At 41.9% G+C, this 23,868-nt stretch overlaps 2 protein-coding genes across 6 annotated transcripts in view; both read right to left on the bottom strand.

Annotated features, from left to right (window-relative positions):
- Positions 1–11,940, bottom strand: part of itga9 (integrin, alpha 9) — a 125,997-nt gene extending 114,057 nt beyond the window's left edge. Inside the window, exons 1-3 of the mRNA XM_038975156.1 lie at positions 11,480–11,940; positions 10,090–10,217; positions 6,268–6,374 (exon numbers count right to left, since the gene is read on the bottom strand). Of these exons, the coding sequence (XP_038831084.1) occupies positions 6,268–6,374; positions 10,090–10,217; positions 11,480–11,667 (423 nt within the window). The 5' untranslated portion in view covers positions 11,668–11,940. The remainder of the gene's footprint in view (positions 1–6,267; positions 6,375–10,089; positions 10,218–11,479) is intronic.
- A 937-nt stretch (positions 11,941–12,877) lies between these two features.
- The window catches only part of golga4 (golgin A4), a 59,890-nt gene continuing 48,899 nt past the window's right edge, over positions 12,878–23,868 (bottom strand). For all 5 annotated transcript variants that reach the window (XM_038975087.1, XM_038975089.1, XM_038975088.1 and 2 more), the window contains 3 exons: positions 16,495–16,592; positions 14,953–15,039; positions 12,878–14,382 (listed from right to left, as the gene is read on the bottom strand). In XM_038975087.1, coding sequence (XP_038831015.1) covers positions 14,368–14,382; positions 14,953–15,039; positions 16,495–16,592 — 200 coding nt within the window. In that variant the 3' untranslated portion in view covers positions 12,878–14,367. The remainder of the gene's footprint in view (positions 14,383–14,952; positions 15,040–16,494; positions 16,593–23,868) is intronic.

The following is a 23,868-nucleotide window of genomic DNA, read 5'->3' as shown; positions in this document are numbered from 1 at the left end:
CCTTCTATTTTCTACATTGTAGAATAATAGTGAAGATATCAAACCATTTGAAATAACACATATGGAATCATGTAGTAACCAAAAAAGTGTTAAACAAATCAAAACATATTTTATATTTGAGATTCTTCAAAGTAGCCACCCTTTGCCTTGATAACAGCTTTGCACACTCTTGGCATTCTCTCAACCAGCTTCATGAGGATTGCTTTTCCAACAGTCTTGAAGGAGCTCCCACATTGCTGAGCACTTGTTGGCTGCTTTTCCTTCACTCTTGGTCCAACGCATCCCAAACTGTATCAATTGGTTTGAGGTCGGGTAATTGTGGAGGCCAGGTCATCTGATGCAGCACTCCATCCCGCTCCTTGGTCAAACAGCCCTTACACAGCCTGGAGGTGTGTTTTGGGTCATTGTCTTGTTGAAAAATAAATGATAGTGCCACTAAGCGCAAACCAGATGGGATGGCATATTGCTGCAGAATGCTGTGATAGCCATGCTGGTTAAGTGTGCCTTGAATTCTAAATAAATCACTGACAGTGTCACCAGCAAAGCACCATCACACCTCCTCCTCCATGCTTCACAGTGGGAACCACACATGCAGAGATAATCCGTTCACCTACGTGTACTCTGCGTCTCACAAAGACAGCATTTGGAACCAAAAATCTCTAATTTGGACTCATCAGACCAAAGCACAGATTTCCACCGGTCTAATGTCCATTGCTCATGTTTCTTTGTCTAAGCAAGTCTCTTCTTATTATTGGTGTCCTTTAGTAGTGGTTTCTTTGCAGCAATTGGAACATGAAGGCCTGATTCACGCGGTCTCCTCTGAACAGTTGATGTTGAGATGTGTCTGTTACTTGAACTCTGTGAGGTGCAATCTGAGGTGCAGGTAATTGCCGATTTCTGAGGCTGGTAACTCTAATGAACTTATCCTCTGCAGCAGAGGTAACTTCCTTTCCTGTGGCGGTCCTCATGAGAACCAGTTTCATCATAGCGTTTGACGGTTTTTGCGACTGCACTTGAAGAAACTTTCAAAGTTCTTGAAATGTTCCGTATTGACTGACCTTCATGTCTTAAAGTAATGATGGACTGTCGTTTCTCTTTGCTTATTTGAGCTGTTCTTGCCATAATATGGATTGGTCTTTTACCAAATAGGGCTATCTTCTGTATACCACCCCTTCCTTGTCACAGCACAACTGATTGGCTCAAATGCATTAAGAAGGAAAGAAATTCCACAAATTAACAAGGCACACCTGTTAATTGAAATGCATTCCAGGTGACTACCTCATGAAGTTGGATGAGAGAATGCCGAGAGTGTGCAAAACTGTCATCAAGGCAAAGGGTGTGTCCAAACTTTTGACTGGTACTGTACTTCCATAACTTTTTTCAACTGGTACCGGGGGACCTTCAGAGAAGTCTTGTGAGGCCTGTGGGCACCCTAGAGCAATGTGTACGTGTTCGTGAGAGTCACCTTTTCACAGAGGGGTCATATTGGTTTTAGGCCAAACTGTTCAGACGCTACAGACGATTTTGTGAGAAGACCGATTTTCGGGATGTCTCATGGTCTGACAAACACCGCTCTAGCTCTGTCACCTTTCAACACAGATGCGGAAGTGCGACATAGGCGGATGCGGTGGATTGAGATATCATCAAATGCAAAACAGATATCTCTAGCTTAAACTGACAGATTATTATGGGGATTTTTGTATTATGCAAATTAGATTTCCGCGGGGGGGGGGCGGACTTCGACCTTAGGGGGTTTTAATAGGAAACTATGGCAGCAGCCTCCAAGCTTCTTTGCACAAATGGTGCCACAGAAATGTGGTCCCGAATTTAGACTGCATTCCAAGTGACAACCTGTTCCCTAGATAGTGTACAACTTTGATCAAGGTATTTCTGGTCAAAAGTAGTGCACTATCTATCTAGGGAATGGGGTGTCATTTGCGATGCAGTCTTAGACAGTGATGCAAAATACTTAGTTAAAAATACTTTAAATAATTTAAAGTACTACTTAAGTGTTGGTGTGCCCCTGGCTATGCGTAAATTTAAAAAACAAGAAAATGGTGCCGGTTTGCTTAATATTAGGAATTTGAAATTATTCATACTATTACTCTTAATACTTAAGTATATTTTAGCAATTACAGTTACTTTTGATACTTAAGTCTATTTTAAACTAAATACTTTTAGACTTTTACTTTTGTCATTTTCTATGAAGGTATCTTTACGCTTTTCCACACACACACACACACACACACACACACACACACACACACACACACACACACACACACACACACACACACACACACACACACACACACACACACACACACACACACACACACACACACACACACAAAGTTCAGCTCTTTCCCCTTTCATACTGGAGGAGAATTCCAGTCCACACTGTTACACAGCCTATTGAAGCGGGTAGAAGAGTTGTGCAGCAGATTTTGGGCACAGGGAGAGAGAGCATCAGATGACTGTCTGGCAGAAGTATGGCTGTGTTGGGAAACACTCATGTGTTTAAGAGCAGTCTGGCCGACAGCACTAGCAGTACTACTGGTGCTCCAACAAGCTTGCTACTAAATCATATTCAGTACTACAACAGAAGCAGTATGCCTGACTCCAAAGAACCAGTATATTATAAACAAGTAATAAACTAGTAAAAACATAATGTTAATGTTGTGTTTCTCTGCCAGAATCAGAGACCAAATATGGAGGTGTTCCATTATCACACATTTTGTTGTCCCGTCTGAGAGCTGATTGGTTTAGACTTTCAGTTAAACACAGCTGATTGGTTAAACTTTAAGCAACACACGGCTGAAATAAATGTAGTTCAGGGTCTGGATGTATCAAGTGTCGGAGTGTTGATATAGGATCAAGTACCCTGTGTCAATGTAATCTTATTCATTGTGATATTAAAAGACAAAACTGATCCTAGATCAGCACTCCTACTCTGAGACGCTTGATACATACAGCACAGAGCGACATCTGCCAAGCAGCCGGTCCTCTCCTCATGCAGAGATACCTGAGTCCATTCAGATGAGATAAAAACAAATATCAGCAGCCTGCTCCCTTCAGAATGGATAGTAGTTTATTACTATGATATGTCTATACTCAGCAGACCTCTACAGGGGCCCATGGATACGTGGCTCTGAAACTTCACTATCTTTCTGTTATCACCAAACCTGCTGGGGAGTTTAAAACAACCACTTGGACAATTTGCCACTTGACTTACTATAAAATCACCAAACCTGCTGGAGTTAAGGCCAGGCACTACACCTTCATAGGGTATTTTTTTCCCCTTAATCATATCATAACCAACTTTTACTAGTTGAATGTAAAATATATTTTATTATAATTGTATTTTTTAAAATGTTTTATTAAAATCTGCAAATGCAGTGATATGTCATTAATATGTGCATATTTGCATATCACAGAAATACATTTTTCTGGACACTGGATGAAATCAAACTAAATATTTTGGTTTCATTTTGTTAAGACACTCCAAGACTTATCCAGAGCAGATTGTGGATAAATACTTTTTCCATCATTCTATCTGTAAAATACTAAAAGCTTTTTTGGCACATTTTTCCAAAGAAAAATGTTATCTACAATAAAACATTTACAACATATCAATAACTCCCTCTGGGCAAGTCTGGAGAATATATCTAAGGAAAACCACACAACATTTGGTGAATGCAGATGCTTCTGAAGCTGAGAAAAATGTGTTGGCATGTTGGAAGAATCTGACATTTAAGAAATGGCAGTTAAAAACAAGTACACTGAATTTAGACTATAACAAATGCCTATTTAGACCCAATCACCATCCCTTCAAAGTAAGTTACTAATTATAGTCTAGTTTGTAACACTCGCTATAAAATGGGCTTTTAAATTACATGTAATTTAATGTAGTATTTAAGTATGTCCATTTTAGTGGTTAAAATTCATAAAAATGTTGATGACGGTAGTATGATAAACTAAAGAAAATATAAATGTTCATCAAGTTTTTGACATTTGTATGTTTACTTTTCGAAAATATTAATATTAATGGGCCAAAATAGCAACAAATTTCAAAATTGATAGGTAGATGCAAAAATGTAACTTCAGCCTGTGGTGCCTGGCCCTAACTAACATTTTGGTATCACTTTATTTAATGAGTCCTTTTACAAATGGTCTACAGATGCTAAAATTATTAACAAATGATTAACTTCAACTCTGTTGATATGCAACAACTTGATAGGGTCCCTTTTTCAAGGGATAAGGAAAACAGCCATCACCTAAAAACAACTACAATACATTACCCAAGACAAATCCCTCCTAAATCTCTGTATCTCTTATTATTCATGCATAATAACCATTGGAAGTGGTTTGAACATCATGGAAATATAATCCCTCTGCAATGATCAGAAAATGGAAGCATTGAAATGGAGAAAGACCATAGCAACAGAACACAAATTCTCAAGATTCCTCCAACTCCCCTATCAACAAGTGTGTCAACACATTGCCACCTGCCAGAGGTGTTTACAGACTGTCTCAACACAAGGCCAACGGAGGCTATGAGTGTCCTTCTACTCTGTCTATTTCTCTACATGGGCTTATAGCCCTTACAAGTGTCCTTCGACCCACTACTGACAACCCTCCAAAACGTCCAGCCAGTCTCAAGGCCATGGAATGTCCCACAGGGCGAGAGACGGGCTTCAGGGCCAAAGAGAGAGGGGATTGGTCCTTTCATCGCCCACTGCAGGGTGCAGGAGTTAACACTTAATGAAACTAAGGTTAGGAGACCACCACCGTGGAAGGGCCAGGGACTGCAGCCTAAACAAACCCAGCCAGCTGCCCTCTGATCTGGGAGTAAATATACAAAAAGAGACCCTGGAGTAAAGACCCACGGCCTCGCTAGCACTTCAGAGATTACTACTGCATATAGTTGGTTTATTGATTGCTTTAAAATTAAATAGGTGTTTTTAACGTCAACTGCTAACAGAATGATAGCAGCATGCATGGTTCACAGCAATCTCGCACAATAGCCATTTCGCTACATATTCGTCGCCAAACCCACTGGCCCCAGGTCATCTATAAGTTTTTGCTAGGTAAAGCTCCGCCTTAACTCAGCTCACTGGTCACCATAGCAACACCCCCCCATAGCACGCGCTCCAGCAGTTATATTTCACTGGTCATCCCCAAAGCCAACACCCCCTTTGGCCGCCTTTCCTTCCAGTTCTCTGCTGCCTATGACTGGAACGAATTGCAAAAATCATTGAAGTTGGAGACTTATATCTCCCTCACTAACTTTAAGTGTCAGCTGTCAGAGCAGCTTACCGATCGCTGAAGCCTTACACAGCTCCATCTGTGAATAGCCCATCCAACCAACTACCTACCTCATCCCCATATTTGTTTTTGTTTTTCTGCTCTTTTGTACACAAGTATTTCTACTTGAACATCCTCATCTGCACATATATCACTCCAGTGTAAATTGCTAAATTGTAATTACTTCGCCACTATTGGCCTATTTATTGCCTTACCTCCTTACTTAATTTGCACACACTGTATACAGATTTTTCTATTGTGTTATTGACTGTACGTTTGTTTATCCCATGTGTAACTGTGTTGTTGTTTTTGTCGCACTGCTTTGCTTTATCTTGGCCAGGTCGCAGTTGTAAATGAGAACTTATTCTCAACTGGCCTACCTGGTTAAATAAAGGTGAAATAAAAATAAATAAAGAAAACATGCATTTTACATGCACACACAGAAAGACAGACTCACACATGCACAGCTGCACACAAACACACAGGCACATGCACACACATACATACATAAACACACACAAACTCACAAATAAACAAAAAACTAAATGTGTACTTTCATAGTCGATGTGTCGTATAAGTAAATTATTTGGAATTAAGTTGTGTCCACTTATCCAATTGAAAACAATCATGCCGTATTGCCAAAAGCATGTGCCTCTACTTGAAAACCAAAGGATGGAGTAAAAAATACATTTGCCTTTTAAGGAGCGCTTTGATGTTAGGAAAAGCTGGGGTTTAACTATATGGTTCATGGAAAGACATTTGTAACAATGATGGTGGTTTAAACCCGGCAGCTTTTGCAAGCATACATAGATTGTGTTAAACAATTGCTGAAGTAACTGCGTACATCAATCCAATGCTTTCAAATCCATGACAGAGAGTGTGCAAGTACACACTTTAGGAGACACAGATGAAACAGATTAAAACAGATGATCAGGGTCGTATTGTGAATTTTGAACTCACCAGTATTTTTCCATTGGATTTGTCCTGCCGGGCGAGGCTGACCCCCATCCACTCATCATCCCTGTCTCCCTGGCACGTCTTCCCACAAGACTCCCTGGGCTTGTTCCCTGCAGGAGACAGACAGAAGATAGCAGTTTGTTAACAATGACTGTAATATTTAACCTAGTGGATGTTTCCCCCATCCTCTGGGAGTCAACAGATGAAAGGGGTGCCTAGAGACACGTTTCTAATACAGTTCTAACAAACGAGCTTTAAAGTTGATCTTTTATCTTTTTGTTTTTTGTAGATGTAGTGGACGTGGTTCGGTGAGCTATGGTCCAATGATGAGTGACCTTGTTTGAGGTCTGAGGATTTGTGTTAGCTGCCCTGAGATAATGCCTTGGCTTTAGCTCATTAAGCTAACACAGTCTTATGGCATACATACATCCTGGGTTCCACCCTGGTTCACTATTGAACAGTCTTACATTTTGAGACTGCAGGAAAATGTACCATGTCAAGTTCCTTGTAATGATCTGAATACCAGACAGGCTTTTTTTTTTTTTATCGGTGTTGACACCAAACAAACAACTCTTGGGCCAACAGATATGGCCTAAATCCCAGACTACAGCCCAGAATGTTGTGTGTGTGTTTGTCTCTCTGATAGATGGAGAGCACAGTGACCTAGGAGGAGGGAGGAGAGGATTGAAACGCTTCCTTCGTCCGAAATGGCACCCTATTCCCTATATAGTGCACTACTTTTGACCAGGGTCCATAGAGCTCTGGTTAAAGGTAATGCACTATGTAGGGTGCCATTTAGGACAGAATCGCTGTTTGGTCATCCTACCCTGTTTAATCATTACAGAGTGTGTAGCAGAACTCTAGGCCAAAGGAGCTGCCCAGTTATTTCATGTTTGCTAACAGATAAAAGTGGCTTAGAAAAGCATACATGTCTTTTGATGGTGCTGGGCTATATTTTGACTGGCTTCTAGGACTCTATGTCCATTTGCTCTCTGTCTCTGCAACTTTAAGCAATTCTTAAATCTTAATGAAGATCAAAAAGACCTAAGGAATGTCTGAAAAATGAGTAAGACTCTGTGTCTCCTCCTAAATGGTACCCCTATTGGCTACGTAGTGCACTACATTTCACCAAGATCTCGGGTCTCATTTGGGACGCTAGCCAAGACATAAAAACATTAGTCCCATTAAAACATGACTGCAAAGAGTAAACAGCAGTAAGAAAGGAACATAGTTATTCACTTTAACAAGAATGCACTTAACTGGGCAAATAAAATCAATTAGCAAATGTTAGGTGAATTAGCAGACGTAGACACCACAAGAAGAATTGTGCAATCAAGGCACTGCTTTTACAGAGTCTGAATCTAACTTAACTTTAGAAAAAAGCGGTGGGCTAATCTCTCTCTCTCTCTCTCTCTGTTCAGTTCCTCCGTCTCAGATCACCGGCTTTGTCCCCAATTGCACCCTGTGCCCTATGTAATGCACTTTTTGGCCAGGCCCCATAGAGCTTTGGTGAAAAGTAGTGCACTAGGCTATAGGAAACAGGGTGCCATTTGTGATTCACACACAGATTTACTGGAGCAGTCAGTGCAAATAAGAAAAATTATAATTGACGCTATTTCCGGAGTTCATCACTAATATTTTCTCTGAGGCACCCTAGGGCTGAACTCCCTCTGTCTGGCATAATTCATGGTAGCTCTCGCTCTGTGTGTGTGTCGTGTGTTGTGTGTGAGAGAGAAAGGGAGAGAGAGAGACAGGGAGAGATCAGAGAGACAGGGAGAGATCAGAGAGACAGAGAGTGTGAGACAGAGAGTGTGAGACAGAGAGCGTGAGACAGAGAGCGTGAGACAGAGAGAGAGACCAGAGAGACAGAGAATGAGACAGAGACCAGAGACAGAGGGAGAGAGTGAACACTGCAACAGGACCCCACGTCTGGCCTGACGCTTCGTTTAATAATGTACATCTTGTTGGTGACATGGAGGAGTAAGTGGGGATTTCTATTAAACCCACATAAACCTTCTCTCTCTCTTGACCACAAGAATAGCAATTGCAGTAAACTTTCTGGCACAACCACTTGGAAAATATTAGCTAAAACATTAATCATACCTATCAAAATATTTCTGGACTTCTAGCAACCCGAGAATGTTCTCTCTTTCTGTATGTCTTTATTATTTATAAGTAAAAGGAACAGTTGACCAGTGTTAAACACTGTAGCTGCCTATATAACATACTTTGTGGTTAGTGTTGTCTGTTGTCCTGTCTGTCTGTCCATGGTCTGTTGTCCTGTCTGTCTGTCCATGGTCTGTTGTCCTGTCTGTCTGTCCATGGTCTGTTGTCATGTCTGTCTGTCCATGGTCTGTTGTCCTGTCTGTCTGTCTATGGTATGTTGTCATGTCTGTCCATGGTCTGTTGTCATATCTGTCCATGGTCTGTTGTCCTGTCTGTCTGTCTATGGTCTGTTGTCATGTCTGTCTGTCTATGGTCTGTTGTCATGTCTGTCCATGGTCTGTTGTCCTGTCTGTCTGACTATGGTCTGTTGTCCTGTCTGTCTGTCTATGGTCTGTTGTCCTGTCTGTCTGTCTATGGTCTGTTGTCCTGTCTGTCTGTCTATGGTATGTTGTCATGTCTGTCCATGGTCTGTTGTTCTGTCTGTCTGTCCATGGTCTGTTGTCCTGTCTGTCTGTCTATGGTATGTTGTCCTGTCTGTCTGTCTGTCTATGATCGGTTGTCCTGTCTGTCTGTCCATGGTATGTTGTCCTGTCTGTCTGTCTATGGTCAGTGGCCCTGTCTGTCTATGGTCAGTGGCCCTGTCTGTCTATGGTCGGTTGTCCTGTCTGTCTGTCCATGGTATGTTGTCCTGTCTGTCTGTCTATGGTCAGTTGTCCTGTCTGTCTATGGTCAGTGGCCCTGTCTGTCTATGGTCAGTTGTCATGTCTGGCAATGGTCAGGTGTCCTGTCTGGCAATGGTCAGTTGTCCTGTCTGTCAGTGGCCAGTTGTCCTGTCTGTCAGTGGCCAGTTGTCCTGTCTGTCAGTGGCCAGTTGTCCTGTCTGTCAGTGGCCAGTTGTCCTGTCTGTCAATGGCCAGTTGTCCTGTCCGTCAATGGTCAGTTGTCCTGTCCGTCAATGGTCAGTTGTCCTGTCCGTCAACGGTCAGTTGTCCTGTCTATGTATGGTAAGTAGTTCTCTGTAGAAGGTTGTGAAGCAGGGGCCTCGTTTATCAATATTGCATAGAAAACTATTCTAAAATACTACCTACGAACAGAATTTAGAATGTTCATACGCATAGAAAATGTGTGATCAAACAATCCTACAAGCGTCATACACACACTGGTAGGTGATAACCATTGATAAATACCAATTGTTCTCAGCCTCAGTGCTTGGCTATTAGCATTTTGAAACACCCCTAATTAACCCAATATAGTCAAAATCATCCCGTTAAAGCATGTGGCTAATATACACTGGGTGTTTAAAACATTATTCCTCATTATTCCCCCCCCCCACACACACATATGGCTGTGCGTAAATCTCACACTTTGTATGGAAATGCTCCCACGCATGGTTTACGCAGATTTGTGTCTACTCATGATTGATAAATGAGGCGCCTCGGGTATATCTATGTGGTTGTTCCTTGTACTGTATGCACGGCCAGTGGCTCCGAGCTCTGAGGAGAGACGTCTATATATAGAAGCCTCCAGTCTTGAGTCCTGGGGGTCTGGGGGTTATACTGAACAGAAGACTCTGGTCCTAAGGGTAAGTATAGTTTGTGGTTATCCAGATGGCTCTACTGTGGTCCCTTGTGACTGCATGGTCTGTGGTTCAGTACTGACCTCTGCCTAGGTCCATCTCAGTGCAGCGTCTCTCTGGGTTGCTGTGGACACGGCACTTGAACACGGCTCCAGGGGTGTGAACAGAGCTGCTGTGGGAAGAGTTGGCCTTTGGGGCCCCTACCAGCACCCTGTAGACAGAAACAAAACATAGTTTGTAAACAGTGTAAACGCAACACATCCTGTCACAGCAGTCAAGAAGAAGAACAAGAACAAGTTCAAGAAGGAGGACTACTGTAGTAGGAAGAGTTGGCCTTGGGGGGCCCTATCTGCCCCTTGCATACAGAAACAATGGGAGAAGAAGAACACCTTGCATGAAGAGTCAAAGGGTGGTTGTCACCAAGCATGAAGGATACAGTGTCAATAACACACATCCTCCCACTGGGCACACACTGGTTGAATCAATGTTGTTTCCACGTCATTTCAATTAAATGACGTTAAACCAACATGGAATAGACGTTGAATTGACGTCTGTGCCCAGTGGGCTGTCACAGTAAAATCACATAATGATCTTCATAAGGCCCATTCTACAACAGAGTAATTCCCCCCATGTTCAAGACAAGTATGGTAGCCTATATTCAGGGGTGGAACTGGGGGAGAACATGTGGAACCGGAGTTCCCAAAGTGAAATTATTTTGATGTGAAAATCTGCTTTCTAAAGATGAACTCTAAAATGTAATATGAGTTCCCGAGTGACTTTTATGACAATTCCACCCCTGGGTATATGGGTCAGTCATGGCATCAGCACCCTGATTCATGACAGCACACTGACTCATGACAATGAAGACAATGGTGGGAGTTGTGACAGCTATGGGGACATGATCCCATAAGCTTTGGCTACATGCTGGAATCTGGGACAGGTCAGCTAGGCTGCTACAGAAAAAAAGTCTAAAAGAAACCAAATGAGATGCACATTCTTAAATACTGCACATCAATCAAACTGTTGACATAATAATGATAAGATTATGTCACCATCATACAAATTGACTGTTTTTCGAAACAAGAGAAATGCGTTTACGCGCAGCAGTAAACTAGTGAGTCAACTTCACCCACACACTGTCAATTGAGTAAGTGTCTTTTTTTAGAAAATTATATTTATTTACTTAGTGATTTTAGAGGCTATTGCTCACATCATTAGGCTATTTATTTTTAAACAACTGCATGCAAGCTAGGCTATTCTTTCAACAACTGCATGTAGGCTACGTAGCGCGACACAAATCTGAATGGCCCAAATACAATCCATAAGAATTGCGTAACAACCATACTGTGCCATTAATGTCCAAGGGCGGATACATAAGTGCATGAACAGTCCCCATTGCAATAACATTCACTATAAGATAGATACTAGGCGTTATAGGCTACCATGAGTAAACAGGTAGCCTATGAGACTTACCAGCGCGTATTGTCATGGTAGTGCTCCAGAACAGAATATCCAAAGAAACTCGAGTCAGGTCCACGGAACACAATAGGATGTTCTAAGTCAATGTTGTAGGAGTGAACTACAGAAACAGACAAATACACGTAGAGCACATTCAAAAGGCTCCTCTTCTGATTCTGAAAATGGGCCATCCTTTTGCGCATCCTTGAGAGGAACAACACTATTGAAGAAGTATCTAAAAACAAAACAAAGCCCGTCAAGGTTTCAGTGCTACTACAGAAAAAGTTACAAAAACGAACAGTTCAACTAGTTTCTGAAGTCTAGCACTTCGAACATGGAAAAATTAAAGGGGTAGGTGCTCGAGAATAAAAATAATGGTCCGGTGAAAAGTAACGGTCTGATCAGCTGCTCTCCATACTGTGAATCTGACGAACTGGAGTCTGCAGCTCGTAGTTGCTCGCGGCGATGATAAGTGCGGTCATGGTGAAACGCAAATGGGTTCGGGGCCCGAGCATCACATTTCACCAAAAACCGCCTCGCGCTTACAACGTTTATGAACGATGCTGCCCCCTGCCGTTCGGTATGTGGGCAAATCAAGGGCCAAAGACAAAGTACCTGTTGTAGACCAATCCATTTGTATATTGGCTGATGTTTGTGGATCATGTCGTCTTCATCACTTGTTCATATATTTTGGAAACACTTCCTTGCTTAACAAAATAAGTGGCTTGCTAGCAAATTAAAATATCGGAAATAAAATACTAAGTGGACTGTAATTTTTGGTTCACTTAAGGACCTGGTTCCATAAGTTAAATGAAACGTATGTTACAAAAGATACTGCCATCTGGCTGCCAAAGTAATCACAGAGTTGTACTGTATAAAGGCAACTTTAAATCTTGGCAGTTTGTAATACAGATGTTATTTATTTCCTAACGTGAAACATTTGTTATTCAACAGTGTGAAACAGATTTCCTCTATCAGTTTGCCAAACAGTTCTATACTTACAGGTTAATAGAACTGTGACATGTCCTGTTTTGGTTAGAGTGGTTGTTATTCTGTTCACTCTCTACAGTTAGAACACAAGCAGGTGACCACCTCATCATCCTCAGAACTGTTCTTATCTTATGATACAGATTGTGCAACAGAAATTGTGAAAAAAAGGACTGAAATACCTCAACAAAATACCTCTGACTGACATCTCTTACTGAAAATTCAAATAAGCGTACCTTACCACCGGGCTCTTCAAAAGGTAATTCAATATCTTAGTGAAATACAGTTTCTCTTTCTGAAATATATCTGGTCATACAAGAATATAAAGGTCAGAATAGGCTAACACATGTACATACTGTATATACAACATTGAAAAAGATCCACATTTCAACAAAGTGAAAAATGAGCACAGAGGAAGACAGAAAATCAGTGTAAATAAAATTGTATTAGCTTGTCTCAAAATGTATTAATATAGCCAACAGTCACATTGTTCCCAATAGTACAGATTCACTTTTTTATTTATAATATGTTTTGAGTTTATTTTTTGGTCAGTCACCACAAAATATAAAGTAGAAAAGCTGTGGGAAACAAACAAACATGGTATTAGAAGCCAGTGTGTCTAAGTGGTAGAGTGTAATGGAAGGTAGAGTTAAAGGATCATCTCATCCATATAAATAGAATGCAGATTCATATTAAGAATCGATAGAAATAGAACGTAGATATTATATTTCTATGATCCCATCACACAGTCATAAGGGGAAATTGATACGTAGAGCAGAAACACAACCAAAGATCAACTCAAAAACAACCACGGATCAACTGAAAACCATAATTTAAAGTAACTGTCCAGTTAAAATCTCCTAAAAGTTAATACGCTGTTAACTCATACCCAAATAATGTTGTTGACTAGTCTTATACTCATATTTGTGGGCAAAGCATAAATTGAAGAAATAACACTTCAAAAACCCCACCTCAAACTTGTTTCTCAAACAGACAGTTTAGAAAATGCTTGCCATTTCCTCATAGAGAACGATGTCATCCTGCCTCATTGGCTGAGCTGGCCAATCAGCGGTCTACTCACATTCATATTTTTAATGACCGGTATACGCCCACAACATTCTGTAGTTGGGTCGTCCCCAACAACCGGATGTTCTGCTTTTCAGGGGAAATGGAAAGAGCCTGTGTTGCAACTCCATCTCAACTCCTCCTCCACATCTAATGGATTGGCTGAACAGTGCAGAAGAGAACCTCCCCTGACAGTTTTTTTCCTTCTCGTCAAGACTAGTGTGTAGGGAATCTAGTTTCAGGCATTTCTTTTAGACCTGCTACGTTAGGTTAGTTGTTGGGGTAAACCCACACCATTCCAACACAAAAAGCTGCTTAAATACCACGTTTTCAAAGGAAAAGTATTTCACTCATATTGTCATTAATTATAGGTCATATTTAATAGAAATCTGGAAACACTGGACAGTTCCTTTATCAGAAAACACAACCAAATAATCAACTCAAAAACAATCAACCAACCCAATGACCAAAACAAACTTATTGCAAAAGCCATCCATCCAAAGAAAATCGAAGTAAAAAAGAGAATTAATTTTGGACTAAAAAACAAACAAATATTGTATAATTCATAAATTAAAAACCGTAATTTCATCGCGTGAAAGTAGACTGGAAGAATTAGATACTATCTTTAGTTGGCATATTTTATAGTTCCCTCATAAGATTAGCTATGCAGCTCATACACATATCTACACAGCGCACAAACACACACAGTCAGAAGCAGAAGAAATCAGACAGGACAGTAGAAGGGCTAGAGCTAGTCCACAGAGGTACAGTAGTCTTCCTTCTAGTCCTTCAGCAGCAGTTTAGTCCACCCTCCATCCTTAAAGTACCAGCATCATTCTAATACCTGACCCTCATCGTAGCCAAGGCTGAAACAATAGTGAGAAGAGAGATACATGATTACTTTAACTGCACAGTACTACTTTGACTGGTAAGAAGATAATAGAAGCACAAATACCATCTACCCTGATCTGACCTACAACACACTTATGACTAAGCATTTCATGGTAAGGTCTACACCGGTTGTATTCGAATCATGTGACAAATAAATGTGATTTGATACTAAAGCCAAATTCTGTATGCTTGTACACTGTGCTTACCAATATGCCTTAATACTGTAACAGACAAGAGGCTAGACATGTCTTCCCCCTTCACATCCCGCCATGTGTTTCCATTGCTGTAACCGATCCTGTAGTCACGGGTAAGTGATCTACATGGGTCTAGTTGTTTAAGATGCAATATATCTGGATGAGTAGGATATTATCAACATACTATACCTATAGGCCAAGGCAACGTCTGTAAGCGATTGCTGACATAGCATGGACTGGGTGTGTGTGTGGGTGTGTGTGTGGGTGTGTGTGTGTATGCATGTATGTATCTGTGTGGTTGCATATGGCTCATCATTAGTGGCTTTACGACAAGGAAGAACAGATGCTTACAATTGCTTTTGTATCCTCTTTCTCCAGAACCTGCTGAGCTTGGTCTTGTGGGAACTTGAGCATGGAGGTTATGACTTTAGCCATCGTCTGTGGGAGGGAAGAGAAAATACAGAAATTACTTAACCATCTAAAAAGAAAAGTAGCATACATTCAAAAAATGTTTTTTTTACCCATTTCTTTTCAGTGAAAATTCCTTAAACATTAACTTGACCTTGGTGGCTGCGGATGTTTGTGATATGTGTTGGGAAACTGATGACAGTTCACAACTGAGTTGTTGGAGTCAATGCTTTCAATGGCATGGGTATGCAGCCACATGGTTCCAATGTTTTTAAGTCTCTCAATTCTTGGCAGCCGGGTTGGGATCATTGAAGTAAACCTAGTACTAAAGCTGCCCATCTGTACAGACATTCACCCAGCCCAGACCCAACATGGATGATCAATCAGTCAACCTCTGTCCAGACATTCACCAAGCTCAGATCCCTATTCAGTTGATGCAAATCCAATATGTAGGCAGGTTAACCCCTGTCCAGCCATATACCAAGCTCAGATCCATCATGGAGTCTTAGTGATCCCCTGTCCAGCCAATCACCCAGCTCAGTCACCCACTTCACCCCATAGTAATCCAACATGCAGTCTCTACTCTGTGACCCCCTGCCCTCATCACTACCATCTTCCATCAGATAAACAATTGAGGTTAAGTGAACCCATTTCCAGCCATTCACCACCTAAGATCACACACTGCAGCCCATAAGGCTCTGTGACCCCCTGCCCTCAACACCACCATCAACGACCCAATCAAATCAGCCTGCTCATTGAGACAAAAAAAACTCAAAGACTATCTGCCAGGGTTAACAGCATGTGTTAGCTAGCTTATAAAATACTGGCCCTAATCAGAAAAAGTGCTACTGTTTGAGGAAACCAGGGGAACAACCAACCAAAGACCTCTTCTTGTTCTAGAGGAGCTAAACAAGGCCAGTAAGTCTTTAAAATGGTAGTGTGAGTCATGTGAATAGTATGTCTGTGTGGGGGACATCCTTCCACTCCCAGGGAGGCCATAATGATATGGCTATGACATCATCAAGTTTAACTGTTTACTGAGGACCTAAGGGGGAACCCTGCTAGCTTTATGTGTGTGTGCGTGCGATACCCCGCCGTTTTTAGGACCGTGTCAACTAGCACTGTTAATTCCCATACAGCATCATTAATTAGCACCTATGCTAAACGGACACAAACACAAAATTACTTTTGTACGAGTCTAACTGGGTGACGGCTGTGTGGGAATGGAGAAGTTTATTGGCTCTCTCTCTATCCGGTCTCTCCTTCCATATTTTCGACCTCCTCTCACATTTTCATTGAGGGAAAGCAACTAAATAAATGGCAATCTATCCTGGGCTGAATAAAAGGGAAGTGTGATACCGATAGTTATATTTCAAGAAACTTGAATGATGCAGGATTATGGGCTCATATGTGCACTGTCAATCTTCCCTCATCAGAAAATGTTACTTTAATGTTAAAGATGCAAATTGATTATTGATAAAATACCTTAGTTTCCCGCCCCATCATGTACTCAAACAGCACCTTCCTCAGGTACTCAAACTCTGTGGGTTCTGAGAAGGACTCAGCACTGTAATGGCCAGGATCTAGAACACAAAAAGGGTCAAATTAATTAATCACAAAATTAAAGTCACTAAATCTTTAAAATGTATGGACAAAGTCGTACAATCTTGATCATCATTGAATTCAGTAACCAAGCTATAAACTAGGACATACAGTGAGCTCCAAAAGTATTGGGACAGTGACACATTTGTTGTCGTTTTGGCTCTGTACTCCACTTTGGATTTGTACTTTGGATTTGTAATGCTACAATGACTGTGAGGTTAAAGTGGAGACTGTCGATTTCATTTGAGAGTATTTTTATTCATATCGGGTGAATCGTTTAGAAGTTACATCACTTTTTGTACATAGTCCCTCCATTTTAGGGGACAAGTTCACTTACACTGTATACAGTATGTATATTAAAAGTATTTGATCCCCTATTCATAGCACGCAATGACTACATCAAGCTTGTGACTCTAAAAACTGGTTGGATGCAATTGTTGTTTGTTTTGGTTGTGTTTCAGATAATTTTTACGCAATAGAAATGAATGGTAAATAATGTATTATGTCATTTTGGAGTCACTTTTATTATAAATAAGAATAGAATGTTTCTAAACACTTCTACATTAATGTTTATGCTACCATGATTACAGATAATCCTGAATGAATCGTGAATAATCATGAGTGAGAAAGTTAGACGCACAAAAATCATACCCCCAAGACATGCTAACCTTTCACCATTATAATAACAGGGGAGGTTAGCATTTTTTTGGGGGGGGGGTATGATATTTGTGCGTCTAACTTTCAAACTCATCATCATTATTCACGATTCATTCAGGATTATCCGTAATCATGCTAGCATCCACATTAATTCTTCAAGCTCAGTCAAGGTGTTGGGGATCATGGCTAGACAGACATTTTCAAGTTTTGCCATTTTCACGCAGATTTAATCCAACAATGGTAACTTGGCCACTCAGGAACATTCACAGTCTTCTTAATAAGCAACTCCAGTGTAGATAGATTTGGCCTTTGATTTGTTGTAGATTATTGTCCTGCTGAAAGGTGAATTCCTCAGTATCTGGTGTAAAGCAGGTTTTCTTCTAGGATTTTTCTTGTGCTTAGCTCAATTCCATTTCTTTGTATCCTGAAAAACTCCCCAGTCTTCGCCGATGTCAAGCATTCCCATACAAAGATGCAGCCACCACCAAGCTTGAAAATAAAGAGGCAGTTACTCAGTAATGTGTTGTTGGATTTGCCCCAAACTTTGCAAGGCTTTGCATTTAGGCCAAAAAGTGTATTCCTTTTATGTGTTTTCTTGTTTGTTGCAGTTCTACTTTAGTGCCTTGTTGCATACAGGATGCATGTTTTGGAATATTTGTATATTTGTATTCTTTTCACTCTGTCATTTAGATCATTATTGTGGAGTCACTACAATGTTGTTAATTGTCTGAATTGTTACCTACCAATCTACCAATCACCGCCCTTCCTTGAGGCTTTCGAAAAGTTCCCTGGTCTTTTTAGTTGTATCTGTGCTTGAAATTCAATACTTCACTGAGGGACAGATGTTGTATGTATGGGGGGACAGAGGAAGGGTCGATCATTCAAAATCATGTCAACCATTATTATTTCAAACAGTGTGTCCATGTAACTTATGTGATTTGTTAAGCCAAATTTTACTCCTGAACTAATTTAGGCATGCCTAAACAAAAAGGGAGTGAATAATGTTTCAATTAGTTACAGAACATGGAAACCCTTACAGCAGCACACAGGCGTGGGTTCAAACCAAGTGCCAAATACAAAAACGACCAAAACTGGAAAGAATGGCACATGAACATTACACCGCAAGAACATTACAAACAGTCCAGTTCAGGGTTTCCGTTAGCGGTAAATGCTGGTTTTTGGCCGATAAAAAAAGAAAGAAAAGCAGATAAATAAAAATTGTTGCTGGCCAAATTGCAAAATAGTGCTTTTTTTCCATTTATGGAAATACCAGTCGATGTGCTCCAACTTCAGATGCAAATAGGCTGATAAATCCTCAAGCTGCTGGGGTGGGTTTGTTCCTATTTTTACTCATGCAAAAGACAGGAGGCCCTCGTAAAAGGACTTGAGCTTAGCGTACCACAACTGGGCAAAATTGGCGAATTTTAAGCCATACCACAGATTCTCAGTTGGATTGACAGATTCTCAGTTGGATTGAGGTCTGGGCTTTGACTAGGCCATTCCAATACATTTAAATGTTTTCCCTTAAACCACTCGAGTGTTGCTTTAGCAGTATGCTTAGGGTCGTTGTCCTGCTGGAAGGTGAACCTCGGTCCCAGTCTCAAATCTCTGGAACACTGAAACAGGTTTCCCTCAAGAATATCCCTGTATTTAGCACCATCCATCATTCCTTCAATTCTGAACAATTTCCCAGTCCCTGCCGATGAAAAACAGCCCCATAGCATGATGCTGCCACCACCATGCTTGGGGATGGTATTCTTGGGGTGATGAGAGGTGTTGAGTTTGCACTAGACATTGCAGACTCTGGGGCCTTTCAGAACAGGTTTATATATACTGAGATCATGTGACAGATTGCACACAGGTGGACTTATTTAACTAATTATGTGACTTCTGAAGGTAATTGGTTGCACCAGATCTTATGTAGGGGCTTCATAGCAAAGGGTGTGAATACATATGCATGCACCACTTTTCCATTTATTTTTTAAACAAGTTATTTTTTTCATTTCACTTCAACAATTTGGATTATTTTGTGTGTGTATGTCCATTACATGAAATCCAAATAAAACAGGTTGTAATGCAACAAAATAGGAAAAATGCCAAGGGGGTGAATACATTTGAAGTGTATATACACTGCTCAAAAAAATAAAGGGAACACTAAAATAACACATCCTAGATCTGAATGAATGAACTATTCTTATTAAATACTTTTTTCTTTACATAGTTGAATGTGCTGACAACAAAATCACACAAAAATTATCAATGGAAATCAAATTTATCAACCCATGGAGGTCTGGATTTGGAGTCACACTCAAAATTAAAGTGGAAAACCACACTACAGGCTGATCCAACTTTGATGTAATGTCCTTAAAACAAGTCAAAATGAGGCTCAGTAGTGTGTGTGGCTTCCACGTGCCTGTATGTACTCCCTACAACACCTGGGCATGCTCCTGATGAGGTGGCGGATGGTCTCCTGAGGGATCTCCTCCCAGACCTGGACTAAAGCATCCGCCAACTCCTGGACAGTCTGTGGTGCAACGTGGCGTTGGTGGATGGAGCGAGACATGATGTCCCAGATGTGCTCAATTGGATTCAGGTCTGGGGAACGGGCGGGCCAGTCCATAGCATCAATGCCTTCCTCTTGCAGGAACTGCTGACACACTCCAGCCACATGAGGTCTAGCATTGCCTTGCATTAGGAGGAACCCAGGGCCAACCGCACCAGTATATGGTCTCACAAGGGTTCTGAGGATCTCATCTCGGTACCTAATGGCTGTCAGGCTACCTCTGGCGAGCCCATGGAGGGCTGTGCGGCCCCCCAAAGAAATGCCACCCCACACCATGACTGACCCACCGCCAAACCGGTCATGCTGGAGGATGTTGCAGGCAGCAGAACGTTCTCCACGGCGTCTCCAGACTCTGTCACGTCTGTCACATGTGCTCATGTGCTCAGTGTGAACCTGCTTTCATCTGTGAAGAGCACAGGGCGCCAGTGGCGAATTTGTCAATCTTGGTGTTCTCTGGCAAATGCCAAACGTCCTGCACGGTGTTGGGCTGTAAGCACAACCCCCACCTGTGGACGTCGGGACCTCATACCACCCTCATGGAGTCTGTATCTGACCATTTGAGCAGACACATGCACATTTGTGGCCTGCTGGAGGTCAATTTGCAGGGCTCTGGCAGTGCTCCTCCTGCTCCTTCTTGCACAAAGGCGGAGGTAGCGGTCCTGCTGCTGGGTTGTTGCCCTCCTACGGCCTCCTCCACGTCTCCTGATGTACTGGCCTGTCTCCTGGTAGCGCCTCCATGCTCTGGACACTACGCTGACAGACACAGCAAACCTTCTTGCCACAGCTCGCATTGATGTGCCATCCTGGATGAGCTGCACTACCTGAGCCACTTGTGTGGGTTGTAGACTCCGTCTCATGCTACCACTAGAGTGAAAGCACCGCCAGCATTCAAAAGTGACCAAAACATCAGCCAGGAAGCATAGGAACTGAGAAGTGGTCTGTGGTCACCACCTGCAGAACCACTCCTTTATTGGGGGTGTCTTGCTAATTGCCTATAATTTCCACCTGTTGTCTATTCCATTTGCACAACAGCATGTGAAATGTATTGTCAATCAGTGTTGCTTCCTAAGTGGACAGTTTGATTTCACAGAAGTGTGATTGACTTGGAGTTACATTGTGTTGTTTAAGTGTTCCCTTTATTTTTTTGAGCAGTGTATATATATATATGTGTGTGTGTGTAACAACTTGGAGCTGTGCAAAGCATTTCCTCTGTAAGGACAACATGTTCCATAGAGATGTTGGGGCCAGTGAAGGGTGTGCATCTGAACACGATAGAGATGGCCTTGAGGTTGAAAGGTAAAGGGTTAGGAAAGGGAAAGGTAGGAAAAGAAAGGAGTGATGAAGAGAAAGAAGAGGTAACGCAAACTAGTCTTTGATCATCAGGCGTGGAGAAACGGCCTGGCTAATAAATCCTTTGAGCCCTCTGTCCTCCTGACCTCCAGGCCCTGGGCAGGGTACCCCAGCTGAACCCACAGAAGAGTAACACTAAAACAGGGGGCTGAGGACCCACCCTACACAACATAGGAACGAGTCCCTCTACCTGGAACCACTCCTCATTAACCTCTTGACCAGGAGCCGTTACTCTAAGGTGGTTTATAAACTATCTATAATGGCTTGGAAATTGTTTTCACATTGTTCCTTTTTAGCACATTACCAACAACTATGACTGAGTACAGCTCAGCTCAGTGGTGTTATCAGGTTTTCACAGTGGTCAAGACAGCAGAAGCCATATTTAGATGGTGTTAATATATGCCAAGGCCGTCAACAGTGGTTTGAGTGAGTCACTGGACCAGCAGGCTTCTCTGCAGCTAGAATAGAGAAGCTATGGAATATAAAGTAATGGGGTATGCAAAGGGGAGAGGTTAGGACCTGGCCAAGAGGGTTGTTCAAACACGGAGGCCAAAAAGAGTGGACCACAGGTGTCTCGGGTTGGAGAGAGCGTTTGAAATTGAGTGGTGAAACTTCAGGCCAGGAGGCACGGGGAGAGGCCAGGGAGGCCGTGTGCTGTGCTGCTGTGCGTTAGGGGTTTTTGCGTGGGAAACAAGACTGCAGCCTGCAAAAGCCATTATGTCCTGGGATGAATTTTCACCCGGTTCCACACCTCCTCCTCGTCCCACTTTCCCTTCCGACAGCCGATTTTCTTTATTACGCCAGCAGGAAAGGTCCATGAAGAGGCTAGAATTTAGTTTGACAGTCCCGCCTTCCTCTACCCTGTCCTCCCCTCTCCTCTCCTCCACACCCTCTCTCAAAACCCCTGCGTCCCATGTCACATATTTTTTATCCATGTTCAACGGTGCGTGCCGTGTGTGTGTGTTCACAGATTGACTTGACAGATTAATAGCAGTGATGTTAGAGGTACTATTCTCCCACAGAGTCAGCAGCACAGCTGGGATTACATGTGTGGACCTAGGCCTACAAGTCAAACTATCGCTCACACGCAGCACATATTCCTACAATCAATAACATGCCCAGTCTCTGGCATCGTTTAGTTTAGACTGGCTTGAACATGTTTACATTTATCTCCTAAATAAGGAAGACAGGTGCATTTCCTGCCCTTCCATTGGCATATGACATCAATTCATAACAAGGTTTCCATATGGAATATGTGGCGCTGGACATGTCACCGGCAACATTTTAATTTACCGGACATTTGAGAAATCTGTAGGACCCACATAAACTGGGTCATAAACTGATTAGGGTGTCCACCCACGGTACTCAGAACGGCAGAAATCACATTTAGATTACGGTAATTCATATTAACAGAACAATACAAGTCGAGGATGCAACGATGTGCGTCCTTCTTACCAAACTCTGATGTGCACATCAAACATGTTAGAATAACTGCCACATTTACTTTCCTCAGGCTAGTGCGGTTCGATACTCATCTTGGCTATGTCAATCTACCATTCCCCATAGTAGAAAAGTTTACCTATTATATTGGTCAGCTTGTTGAGAAACAGCCTGTTCCAAACAGACTCTAGGACAGTTGTGGGAAGACAGAGCCCAAATGAATACAACAACGAGGCCTAGGCTACATAAAAAAAAACATTAAAAAGCAATGAGTCTGATGCAACATATCAGAATGTTTAGCTTAAAATGTTGATAAACAAGTATTTCTTCACATTATAAGCAGACAAGGCAATAGGACACGCACAAATGTTCATTCCATAATGCAAATAGCTGGAAAACACTGTTGTCAAAAGGGCACCTCAGGTTCATGTGACAGTGATGAAAATATCCATTAGAAATGGAGAAAAAGAGGACATCTAATAGGCTACTTTAAAGCAAGGTAAGACATGCCTCATATGTATTAAAACGTTCAGGTTTCAAACAATGAAGTATGTTTTCAAAATGCATAGCCTACTGCCTCCAGCTCAGTGCAAAGTGGTGAGTGACATGCTGATGAAGCCCGTCTTCTGTTGCCGTTTGAGATGCTGCAGCAGCAGCTCTCGCACTGTGACAGATTCTCTGTATCTATCTGTATGCTGTACGGGTGTGAAAAATAAGACACATAACGAAAATGGCAACTGTAAAGTTTGGTGGAGGATTAAAAATGGTCTGGGGCTGTTTTTCATGGTTCGGGCTCCTTATTTCCAACGAAGAGAAATCTTAACGCTACAGCATACAATGACATTCTTGTTGATTCTGTGCCTCCAACTTTGTGGAAGGCCCTTCGCTGTTTCAGCATGACAATACCACCGTGCACAAAGCAAGGTCCGTACAGAAATGGTTTGTCGAGATCAGTGTGGAAGAACTTGACTGGCCTGAACAGAGCCCTGACCTCAACCCAATCGAACACCTTTGGGATGAATTGGAACGTCGATTGCGAGCCAGGCCTAATCACCCAACATCAGTGCCCGACCGCACTAATGCTCTTATGGCTGAATGAAAGAAAGTCCCCTCAGCAATGTTCCAACATCTAGTGAAAAGCCTTCACTGAAGAGTGGAGGCTGTTATAGCAGCAAAGGGGGGCCAACTCCATATTAATGCCCATAATTTTGGATTGAGATGATTTTGGATTGACGAGCAGATGTTCA

Source organism: Salvelinus namaycush, chromosome 35 (genome assembly GCF_016432855.1).
Source record: "Salvelinus namaycush isolate Seneca chromosome 35, SaNama_1.0, whole genome shotgun sequence".
NCBI lineage: Eukaryota > Metazoa > Chordata > Actinopteri > Salmoniformes > Salmonidae > Salvelinus > Salvelinus namaycush.
Note: the sequence above shows the minus strand (reverse complement) of the source record. Positions and strands in the feature narration are given on the sequence as shown.